The 11,873-nt window shown below is 47.3% G+C and overlaps 1 protein-coding gene across 1 annotated transcript; it reads right to left on the bottom strand.

The window, feature by feature from the left end:
- Positions 1–5,425: 5,425 nt before the first annotated feature.
- Mfsd5 (major facilitator superfamily domain containing 5) lies at positions 5,426–7,723 on the bottom strand. Its single transcript, XM_050130641.1, has 2 exons — positions 7,544–7,723; positions 5,426–7,000 (listed from the first exon to the last, which is right to left on the bottom strand). Exon 2 carries the CDS (start codon positions 6,980–6,982, stop codon positions 5,630–5,632), a length of 1,353 nt encoding a protein of 450 aa, XP_049986598.1. The 5' UTR covers positions 6,983–7,000; positions 7,544–7,723; the 3' UTR covers positions 5,426–5,629.
- Between the last annotated feature and the right edge of the window lie 4,150 nt (positions 7,724–11,873).

Genomic DNA, 11,873 nt, shown 5'->3' with positions numbered 1-11,873 from the left:
GCAGGCCAGAAGAGGGCACCAGACCCCATTACAGATGGTTGTGAGCCACCATGCGGTTGCCGGGAATTGAACTCAGGACCTTTGGAAGAGCAAGCAATGCTCTTAACCTCTGAGCCATCTCTCCAGCCCCCGTAAAAATGTATTTTTACATGCATTGGTGTTTTACCTGCATGTGTGTCTGTGTGAGGGTGTTGGATCCTCTAGGGACTGGTGTTACAGACAGTTGTGAGCTGCCATGTAGGTGCTGGGAATTGGACCCAGGTCCTCTAGAAGAGCAGCCAGTTGCTCTTAACTGCTGAGCCATCTCTCAAGCCCCTTAAACACATCTTTAAAAATTAAGTTAAAAAGTAATGTAATGGATCAGCAGACTGCCAAAATACATTTACTGTGGCCATATCTGATGTTGACCTTCTGACACTTGGCCACTTAACTCATAACTTTCTGTTTAATGACAGACCACAGATATGACAGGAGCCCCTAAGGTTTGTCATCTATTGACTTTATGCCCATCTAATTTTGTAGGTACACTCTATGACGTTCACACAATGATGAGATCAGCTAGCAAGACTTACTCAGAATGTGTCGAATCAAATAACACCAATTGCTTAAAACAACACATACTGCTATAGCAATATAAATATGTTTTAATATAGCATTTACATGTTTATCATTACATATTTATATTAAATACACAATTCTGTATTCTCATTTGACCTTTACAAGGAGCCTATAAAATTTTGATGTTCTGGGTATTTTGTTTTTCTGAGATAAGATTTCCTTACACAGCCCAGGTTGGCCTTGAATTTCTGGCAATCCTCCTGCCTCTGCTTCTGAAGTACTGGAATCATAGGCCTATATCATCACACTCATAATTTTCTTAAAAACTGCCTGCCTTGGTGACACACATGGGCAATTCTACCAGTCCAGAGGCAGAGTCAGAAGGATCACAAGTTCAAGCCTAACCACAGTTAAAGAGGGAGACCTTCTCTCCAAAACAAAAGGCAAGTTTGGGGTGGTAGTACACATCTTTAATCTCAGCACTGGGGAGGCAGAGGTAGCATATCTCTTTAAGTTCCAGGCCAGCCACAGCTAAATAAGAAAGAAAACCTTAGATGGAGCTGGAGAGATGGCTCAGAGGTTAAGAACACCGGCTGCTCTTCCAGTGGTCCCAAGTTCAATTCCCAGCAACTACATGGTGGCTCACAACCATCTATAGTGAGATCTGGTGCCCTCTTCTGGCCTGCAGGCATATATGCTGGCAGAACATTGACCATAATCTTTAAAAAAAAAACAAAACAAAAAAAAGAGTATCTTTGTGTAGCCTTGGCTGCCCTGGAACTTGCTCTGTAGACCAGACTGGCCTTGAATTCACAGAGATCCACCTGCCTCTGCCTCCCGAGTGCTGGGATTAAAGGCAGATGGTGCACACCTTTGAATCTTAGTACTTGGAGAGCAGGCACAGGTGGAGCTCTGTGAGTTCAAGACCTTGGCCCAAACAATAATAAAACAGAGGAGAATGGAGACAGAGAGATTGGGGGGGAGGGGCGAAGGAGAATCAGAGACTTGAGTTAATGAAAAGAGCGATGGGGAATGGGAGCACGCCCTTGGCCGTCAACCACGCCTTGGAACCGATTACTCCCTCTTTGTCCACGTGGTTCTATGAGATGCTCCTCTTCTCTCCTCAGGACCATTTAAAAGCCATAGAAAAGCATTATGTGTCTGGCTGTGTGAAAATGTGCAAAGGTTCTAGAGGGAAGATTGTGGTTGGTATCAAGTCTGACCCCAAGCTGACCTTCCCACTTGAGGAAGAGGAAAGGATTCAAGTGGAATATACTGAGACTCAGCTGCACACATACACCCAAGGCAGAAGGTCACTTGGATAGCCTGATTCTTCCATCTGGGCTGGGACCAAGAGTAAACACTGCTGGGAATTCCCCAGCCCTTGGGACAGGCTGGAAAGCTCTGCATCCCTCACAGCCCATCCATTCACTCTCATTCCCCAATGAGAAATGCAGCTGCATTAGAAAAGTCGAGAACTAAAATGTAAAAACAAACAGCTAAGGCTGGGATGCAGTTCAGTAGCAGGGCACTTGTTCGGGACATCAGTATGTGTGAAGCCCTGGTTCAGACTCCGGCACTGAAGATAATCAAATACTTATGTAGTACTTAAAGTGCGGGCCAAGTGCTATCTGCAGGCTTAAGCACAGCAATTCATTCAGTTTTCCTAAGAGCCCTAGGGTAGAAACCACGTTGTCCTTCCCATTTCACAGATAAGGAAACTGAGGTAGGAAACAGAGGAACCAGATTCGGACCAGAGAGCTGGGCCTGGATGCTATTATTTTGTTGTTATTGCTGGCCTTCAACTTGCTTTATAGCTAAAGATGGCCTTAAACTCCTGACCCTCCAACCCATACCTCTTGAGTGTTGGGACTGTAGACTTGTGCTACTTTACCTAAGTTTTTTTTAACTTATTTGTTTTTTTCAAACATTTATTTATTATGTATACAGTGTTCTGTCTGCATGTATACCTGCATGCTAGAAGGCATCAAATCTCATTTTAGCTGGTTGTGGTTGTGAAAATTGAACTCAGGACCTCTGGAAGAGAAGCCTTAACTCAGTGATCTCTCCAGCCCCACCTAAGATTTTCTTTTCTTTTTTCTTTTGAGTAAGGGTCTTGCTGTGTAGCCCAGACTACCTTTAAGTTTGTTATGCAGCTTTAACGTGACCTTGTACTTTTGCTCCCAATGCTCAGCTTCCCAAGTTCTGGGAGTACAGGCTTGAACGCCCCTGCAAAGGATCAGTTAACCAACTGTGCAGCCTCAAACAGCGTGCCTATGTGGTCATCAATATCTATATATGAACTATTATTAAGGATCAGATCGCAGAGCCTAAAAGCTCTCACCCTGGTCTATCTCTGGGGACAGAGCTTGGGATGAAGAGCAAGGCTGGAGACCAAAACCCAAGCAGGTGAAAACCCAGTGGACATATGCAGTGTGTGTCTCATGGCAGGGTCACCGGGCTGGTAACAAGAAGCAAGCTTTAATCTGTTTACACTCACTTGCTACATGACTTTTTTTCCCTCCAAGACAGGGTTTCTCTGTGTAGCTTTGGAACCTGTCCTGGAACTCACTCTGTAGACGAGGCTGGCCTCAAACTCACAGACATCAGTCTGCCTCTGCCTCCCAGAATTACAGGTGTGGCCACCACTGCCTGGCTTTGTTAGTGAAGAACTCCATTTACATGGATTTTCCTCTCAAGTTTAGAAAATAAAATCATTAGCAATACAATGTACTGCACATAGTAGGTACTCAGTTAAAAATTGTTCACAATGATAGCAACAATTCTAAGCTGCCCTAAGAGCTTCGCGCAGAGTGGGACAGGGAAGAATACACCTAGACCTGACCCTTTGAAACGAGCTCACCAGGGACAAAAGCAAAGGAACTTCCTAGTCTCCCTTTCCCTTGCTTTCTTATTATTTAAAAATATAAGCCCAGGGGCTGGAGAGATGGCCCAGTGGTTAAGAGCACTGACTGCTCTTCCAGAGGACCTGGGTTCAATTCCCAGCAACCACATGGCAGCTAACAACTGTCTGTAACTCCAGTTCCAGGGGACCCAACACCCATGGCAAAACTCCAATGTATATAAGAATAAATATTTAAAAAATGAGCCCAACCCCCATCATAGCTCTGTCAGTAAGTACTACTGTCATTTATAAAACAAGCCACTAGCTATGCATGGACATCTGTAATTCCAGGCGGCCACCTGAGACTTTATGGCTAGGCTGCTCTATAGATTCAGGTTCAGGCCAGACAGGACTGCACAGTGAGACCCCTGGCTCAAAAACAGAAACCAACAACAAAACCAAATCATGAGCTAAGCTCTAGATTCTCTGGTTTTTTTTTTTTTTTTTTTTTTTTTGGAGCCTGTCCTGGAACTAGCTCTTGTAGACCAGGCTGGCCTCGAACTCACAGAGATCTGCCTGCCTCTGCCACCACCCGAGTGCTGGGATTAAAGGCGTGTGCCACCACCGCCCAGCTAGATTCTCTGTATTCTAATAGGTTTCTGCATGGGCCACACACACACTGGGCACGGGCACGTGTATGTATATATGGGGAGGCTCGAGTGAATGAGACGTTTTCCTCCCACCCTCAAGAGATCACAATATGACAGGAAAAGACAGAATGTCTACAGATAACTATAAAATGCATCATGGTCCAGTTCAACGGGCAGAAAGAGGAAGTTAAATTATTGCAACAGGCTTTCTTTAGCCTCAAGATGATGGGGGCAGTGTGGAGGGGATAATGATGGTACCTGCTTTTGTACTTACCCTCAACTTCCACAGCCTGGGTGGGAAGACATTGCCTTTTTCTGCTGAGTGGGCATTTGAGACTGGTCCGTTTCCCCAGCCCCCTGCTGCAGAAACTCCACCATCCTATTTCTCCACACAGGCTGGTACTTACAGGATTTGGAACATCCTGAATTCTTCTAAGACCCAAGGAAAAGTAATTAATTCCTTTCCAGAACATTTGGGTCCCCCATGCCCATCTCAAGCACATTCCAGGACACACCCTTGAGGCACTCTCCCTCCATCCCCACCCTTTTTAAAGTAGCCTCCATTTCCTTTGGGAAGCCCAGGTTCTGCTGGGAGGAGGAAAGACAGATACAATCAGAGGCGAGGCAGGGAGGGGCCCACAAAACTGGTGTTCCCACTGGTACTATTTCCTGCCCTGATGACTTGCTAGCCTTCACCCAGGCTGGGTGGGGAAGAATCAGGTACAGACAAGATGTCCCTGTCCCTCAGCCCTTTCCACTCTCTTCTTGGTGGCCCTTTGCTTATGTTCCAAGGAGGGACACAGGACCTATATGCCTAGATGGCCCTGGACAAATGGGGCATTTATAGCCACAAAGCAGAAGGCAGGCAGGCATGCATGTTCAGAATGGGAAAGAACTTAGTTTATTCTAATGGGGCAGTCACTGCAGTACAGCAGCCCAAACCTCTGGAATCTTTGTTCAATGGCCTGATACACAAGGCATTGACCACATGCTCAAAGGCCATCTTCCCCTTAGCAGCTCAAGAGACGGCTCAGTGGTTATGATGAGATGGCTGCATGTAATCATGAGGACTAGAGCTCAGATCTCAGCACCAGGTAACAAGTCAAGCATCCTGCACATGCCTGTGACCCCAGCTTCAAGAGCTCATCTTCCCCTGCATGTGGACCACCGGGGAGGGCACCTGGCCCAGTCAAGAAGATGGAGGATTTCTGCCCAGTTCTGCTGAGAAGCACTTCACAGTTCTGGTTGACTGGAAACAGACTTGAAGATGTCAGGAATAGAGAGTGGTTGCTAGTAATCCCACGTCTACCCCAAAATCTCCAGTTGCCCCCTCACCAGAAACTGAGGTGGGTACAGTAAATCAAATCAATGATCCATTAAAAGTGTTTATTTTTATACGGCGAGGAGGAAAGGAATAACACAGTCAACTTTTGGCACCTTTCTAGTCCATCACCCCCAAGTCCTTCCCAATACAAATCACTGGCAAGAGGGGCTGCAGGACAGAGTCACAAAGTGAGTTGTACAGCGGGGTAGGTGGGATTCAAGAGTCCATCCCCGACCCCTTGTCCTGGAAGCTTCAAAGCTCAGGGGCATAGGGTTCCCCTGTGGGCGAGGGCACCCGCAACTCAGCATCGTGTCTCACCACCGTGAAGAGTCCTACTACTGCCAACAGAGCCATCACCATGACAGCAGAACAGATGCTGAACATATTCCTAGTGCCCGTTTTTCGATCACTGTCATGGAGGACAAGGAGCCCCAGACAGGCCAATAAGTGCAGGGGCACTCGGAACCAGTTGAGAACACCAGCCTGCTCTGTCTCTGGGATCACCTTTCTTCGAAGGAAGCTCATGCTGGGGAAGTAGAGCCCACAGGCCAACTCAATAAGTAGAAAAGCAATGAATGATTCCACAGGATTTTCTTGGCCAGGGCTGGTAGAGAAAGTCAACATAAAGAGAGAGAAGACGACGATGAGGACAGCAAGGGAAAGTAGGTGCATGGGTTGAAGGTGGTACCTCTTGGAGGTAGCGATGCGGTACAGGGAAGAGCCCAGCAGACTGGCAGCCATGAAGCTGGAGAACACAATGCCCAGTGGGGCCCCGTGTGGGTCCAGCACAGGTGTCCAGAGGAAGACAAAGATGAAAATGACACTCTCAAACAGGGCTTGTATGGTACCCAGCAGCAACACGCGGCGGTCGGACAGCAGGCAGCGCAGGCCTCCAGCACAGGTCTTGGAGAAGGCACGCTGACGGTCATAATTCTCTCCCCAGTTGCGAAGGGCCAAGGCCCCTGCCAGAGCCAGAAGAGGGATAGCAGCCACAAAGGGTGCCACAGGCCCCAGTCCCATCCAACTAGCCACAGCCTCAGCCGCCACACCTGCTGCCACAGCCAGCACATGATTCCAGAAGGCAGCTCGGGCAAAGGTAGCTGGGATCCACTCGGCAGGGAAGTCATGGCGCTCCACATGCTCATGGATGTACCAGGCCTCAAAGGCTGAGAAGAGCAGGGCAGTTGACAGCCCACCAAGGGCTCGGCCCACCAGCAGCACAAAGTAGTCTTGAGAAAGCTTGGTTAAGCAACACAGAGAGTAAGTGAGGGAGAAAAGGACACAAGACTTCTTACGACCCAGCCAATCCACAAGGGAGGAGGCCACCAGGCCAAAGAGGACTGTGGAGGCAAGGCCACAAACGTAGAGGATGGCAATCTGACCCTCCAGGAAGTGGTAATGCTGATAGAGTTTATACAAGTAGGGGGCTTGGAGCCAATCTGCTGCCAGGGCCAGAAAGTAGACTTGATAGAAGTCTAGTTGAAACTGAAGGAAGGAGGGGTTGCTGCAAGCCCTTCCAGGGGGCTTGGCTCGGCATCTTGACAGCTCCAGGCCCAGGCAGGAGGCCAGGAGGCCCACGAAAGACAAATAGGCAGTCACCAGCATGGTGGGCCCCCGGACGACCTGGGGAGAGAACGTTGGTCATAGTCACATCCATAATCCAGGTGGCACAGTCAAGGGGTTGGGTGTCTAAGCAGAAGACAGCTCCACCCAACTCCGTGTCAGTTCCACTCCCCCAGAGCTCAGACCGGAGGGACCAGTCGGGTGGGTGGGAGGAGTGGTTGTCTCCTAGGACTCTGTGGGGCAGGGAGATGGGGGAGAGGCCAGAGCACTCGCCCCACCCTGGCCTGGCACTACGGCAAAGTGGGGCTCCTTTCAGTAATCCCGGTCCCGCAGGTTCGAAAGGGGCTGCTGCCCTTCTCCATGATAGCCCCGTACGTTTCTTCTGTTACCTCCCATTCTCACTGATGAGCCAGTTTTGGAGCTTGGTGTCTCCACATCTAACCCGAGCATCCCTTCCGCCCGCGCGGGCCTCCCCAAGAGTTTCACGGTCACGCGCGTGCAGGGCAGGTTCCCCCGACTCTAGGTCACGCAAACTCCCTGCGCCCCCTAGCCCCAGCCTAGCATCCCCTCACCCGCTGGCGCTTCGCCCGGCCTCCGTCTCACCTGCTGCCCCGGTCTGCGGGGACGCTCCGGACACGTCCGGCTCCAGGCCGCCGGGCCGCCCTCCCCGCACTGGCTCCGGCTCCGTTCGGGTTCCAGCACCGCGCCCGCCCCTCACAGCCTGCTTCCGGGAGCCGGGCTGGCCCGTGGCCGCCGCCATGATGGCCCCGTCACGTGACGGGGGCACCGCGCCGAAGCCCCGCCCCTCCACCCTGCCCCCACCCTGGAGCCGAAGAGCAGTGGGGAAGGGGTAGCGGAGAGACAGGCTGCTTCTGGTGGCGTTGTGTCTGGTGCCATTGACTCCTCCACCTTGCGGATACCCGCGGGGTCATCCCAGATGAAAACGTATTTTGTCTGTTTTCCTCCACGCGGTACCTCGGAAGGAGGCCGGCGGTCCCTCCGAGCCAGCGGCTGCCCTAAGCCGAGGCTATCCAGGGTTTGCATCTCCGATATTGACCTCCCGGCCAGCAGTCAGTGTTGTCCAGACACCTGAGGGAGGCGGTGTGGTGTAAAGAACTTGGACTCAGGCTGCACATAGATTGAGGTTCCAGGTTTACCCTTCACTTTACTAGCTTAGCCAAGCTTCCTTACTTCTCCTTCCCTCGAGTCCCACTTTCTTTGTGTGAACTCATAGGAGAGCGGTGCCCAAATGAGGAAGGCTAAACGTTCAGTGGCAGCATAGAATAAAAAACTTCAGTCCTTGAGCTCAACTCCCACTTCCTGCTTCCTAGGAACTGCTTTATCTTGGGATGTTGGTTAAAATTTCTTCCGCCTCAATATTATGCCCTGGAAACCCTCAAGTGGCTTGCCTTTTCCGTGAGGATGGAAGTCAAATCTTTCTAATGGTGTACAGATACATCTGTCCCGGGGCTTCTTGCTACTTCCATGACCTATATATTCTTATCACCCTGCCTACTGCTCTGTCTACATTTCCTCCCACCTGGGCCTCTGCACACTGCTTCCTGCAAGTTCAGCGACAAGATATTTACCTTTTTTTTTTCCGCCTCCAGTTTTCTTTTAAAATGTCATGTTATTAGAGAAGACTTCCTACCATGATATGGTGGCTCATATAATACTTGTATACTTGGAAGGCTGAGGCAGGAGAATTACTGAGAATTTAAAACCAACTTGGGTTACATAGTAAGTTCCAGGACTTGACTAGAATGAGACTCTGTCTCAAAAAATAAATTAATAATAGTAATTATTATTATTAGCTAGAGAGAATGCTCAAAGATTAACGGATTAAGAGCACTTGCTGTTCTTGCAGAGGACTAGAATTTGGTTCCCAGTACGTGATTCAGACCCCCCTGTACCTCCAGCTCCAGGGGATTGACTGGCCTATTCTGACACGTAACAGTATCTGCAGGAGAGTAGTATGCATGCAATCACTTAGGCCCACACGCATACCCATAAAAAAGTCAATACTTTTTAAAAATGTATTATTCTTCTTATTTTGGTTTATTGAGACAGAATTTCTCTGTGTAACAGCCCTGACTGTCCTGAAACCCACTCTGTAGTCCAGGCTGGCCTTCCGTTAAGTATGTAGTCAGAATTAATTTTGAACTTTCATCCTTTGTGCCTCCACCTCCCAAGTCCTTGGATTTCATTCAGCACTGCCAGCCCCATGCTCTGCTTTCCTTCTTTGCTTCTTTCTCTCCATAGCATTTAACACCATCTGGTGGACAGACTTTTCTATTTGTGGATTATGTTACTTCTTCTCCCTATAGATTTGTATTTCTTTTCTCCATCTATATTCCCAATACCTAAAGCAACCGTTGATAATGTAGTAAATACTCTATAATTATTCACAGATAATTTTCAAATGAATTAATTTAATCCATGTAAATTACTATAGAAAGTCCTGGTCCAAGTTAACAGTTAATATTTATCAAGTAATTATTATATACCCATTCTATGAGTATATGCACTTGTCATTTAAATTTTTATTTATTATTTTTATTTATATGTATGTGTGTGAGGCTTCAGGAGTTTGTGTGCCGCTTGTGTGTGGGTACTTTTGGAGGCCAGAAGGTTTTGGATTCCCTGGAACTGGAGTTGCCTGATGTGGGTGCTGGGAACCAAACCCATGTCCCCTGTAAAAGAGAGGTAAGTGCTCTCAACCTCTGAGACATCTGGCCAGGTCTGTGTAGTACTACCTATTTCAGTGGGCAATATACTTGCCTCATATGCCTGAAGGATATATGTGTGTGTATGTATGTGTGTGAGGGTGAGTGTGTATGCACTTATATATGTGCATATATGATTTTATGTATATGGGTATTTTGTATACATGTGTATCTGTGTACCATGTACATACAGTGCCCACAAAGTTCAGAAAAGGGTGTCAGATAAATCAAACCTAGGACCTCTGAAAGAGCAGCTAATGCTCTTAACCACTGAGCCATCTGTCCTCTGTATTCATTTTTTCAGGGGGAGGGAGGGAGGACAGGGTCTCAGTCTGTAACCTTGGCTGATCTGGAACTTGCAGTGTAGACAGGGTAGTCTCAAGTCTTAGGCACCTGCCACTGCACCCAGAAATGACTGGCTGTAAAAATTAATTAGCTGCCAGGGGTGACGGTGCACGCCTTTAATCCAGCATCAGGAGGCAGAACAGGCAGATCTCTGAGTTCTAGGCCACAGTGGTCTACAGAGTGAGTTCCAGGACAGCCAGAGCTGTACAGAGAAACTCTGTCTCAAAAGCAAAACCAAAAAAAAAAAAAATGAAACAAAGCTTTAATTAGTTGATTAATTTTAAGCAGGGTACCAACTGTTCCCAGACTGTCCCCAAACTGTCCTGTCTCGGCTGCTCCAGTGCCGGCTGCAGGAGCCATCATGCCTGCCTCTTTCTTTTAGTATGTATGTATTAGATCTATGTATTTATTTATTTTTATTTTACGTGTATGGGTGTTTTGCCTATGTATATGTCTGTATACTATATACTCGGTGTTTGTACAGACCATAAGAAGGTGTCGGATCCCCTGGACAGTTGTTTCCTATGTGAGGCCAGTCTACAGATCAAGTTCCAGGACAGCCAGAGCAACATAGGAAAATTCTATCTGGAAAAACCTAAAATAATAATAATAATAGAAATATGTATTAGCCAGGCATGATGGCTTGGTGGCTTGGGAGGCAGAGGCAGGCAGATCTCTGAGTTTGAGGCCAACCTGGACAAAATAGTAAGTTCCAGGACATCTAGGGCTACACAAGGAAATCCTTTCTCAAAATAAAAACAAAACATCAACAAAAACCAAAGATGTATTTATTTTGATTTTATGTGTGCTTGTATGTATGTTTATATACCCACCATAGGCATGTAGTTCCCTCAGGGGCCAGAAGAGGGTGTCAGCAACTCTGGATCTAGGTTACAGAAGGACTCCATGTGGGACCTGTTAACCAACTATAAGAGCAGTGTGAGCTCCCAACCACTGTGCAAACTTCCTAGCCCCTATATTATTTTAGATTTTTGTAGCTTCTGTTCAAAATATGTATACTCTGAAGGTTGCTATGACCCCTTGGACTGTGAAGTACAACCGCAAAGATCTTAGGAAATTTGCTAGCAGTTAACTAGAGGAGAGAGAGTTAACTGTTGGTACAGTTTATCTCCAGGGCAACCTTTTTTTTTTTTTTTGTAGCAAGGAAAACTTTTCTTATTGATATTTATTGAGCTCTACATTTTTGTCTGCTCCCCTCCCTGTCTCTCCCCTTCCCTCTTCAATCCTCCTCCAAGGTCCCCATGTTCCCAATTTACTCAGGAGATCTTGTCTTTTTATACTTTCTACTTCCCATGTAGATTAGATCTATGTAAGTCTATCTTAGTGTCCAAATTGTTGTCTAAGTTCTCTGGGATTGTGGTTTGTAGGCTGGCTTTCTTTGCTTTATGTTTAAAAACCACCTATGAGTGAGTACGTGTGATAATTGTCTTTCTGTGTCTGAGTTACCTCACTCAAAATAATGTTTTCTAGCTCCATCCATTTTCCTGCAGAATTCAAGCTGTCATTATTTTTTTCTGCTGTGTAGTACTCCATTGTATAAATATACCACATTTTCCTTATCCATTCTTTGGTCGAGGGGCATTTAGGTTGTTTCCAGGTTCTGGCTATGACAAACAAAGCTGCTATGAACATAGATGAACACACGTCCTTGTGGCAAGATGGAGCATCCTTTGGATATATACCCAAAAGTGGTATTACTGGGTCTTGAGGAAGGTTGCTTCCTAATTTTCTGAGAAATCACCACACTGACATCTAAAGGGGTTGTACCAGTTTGCATTCCCACCAGCAATGCAGAAGTGTTCCCTTTTCCCCCAACCTAGTGTTTTTTTTTCTTTTTTCCT

The sequence above is a fragment of the Alexandromys fortis genome, unplaced genomic scaffold (genome assembly GCF_014885135.2).
Source record: "Alexandromys fortis isolate MF-2015 unplaced genomic scaffold, M_Fortis_MF-2015_v1.1 scaffold_348, whole genome shotgun sequence".
NCBI lineage: Eukaryota > Metazoa > Chordata > Mammalia > Rodentia > Cricetidae > Alexandromys > Alexandromys fortis.
The sequence above is the reverse complement of the archived record's forward strand: the minus strand, read 5'-3'. Positions and strand labels throughout refer to the sequence as shown.

Bases quoted from the DNA above. Each gene is read 5' to 3' on its own strand.
- Mfsd5 (XM_050130641.1), bottom strand. From the start codon at position 6,982: ATGCTGGTGACTGCCTATTTGTCTTTCGTGGGCCTCCTGGCCTCCTGC.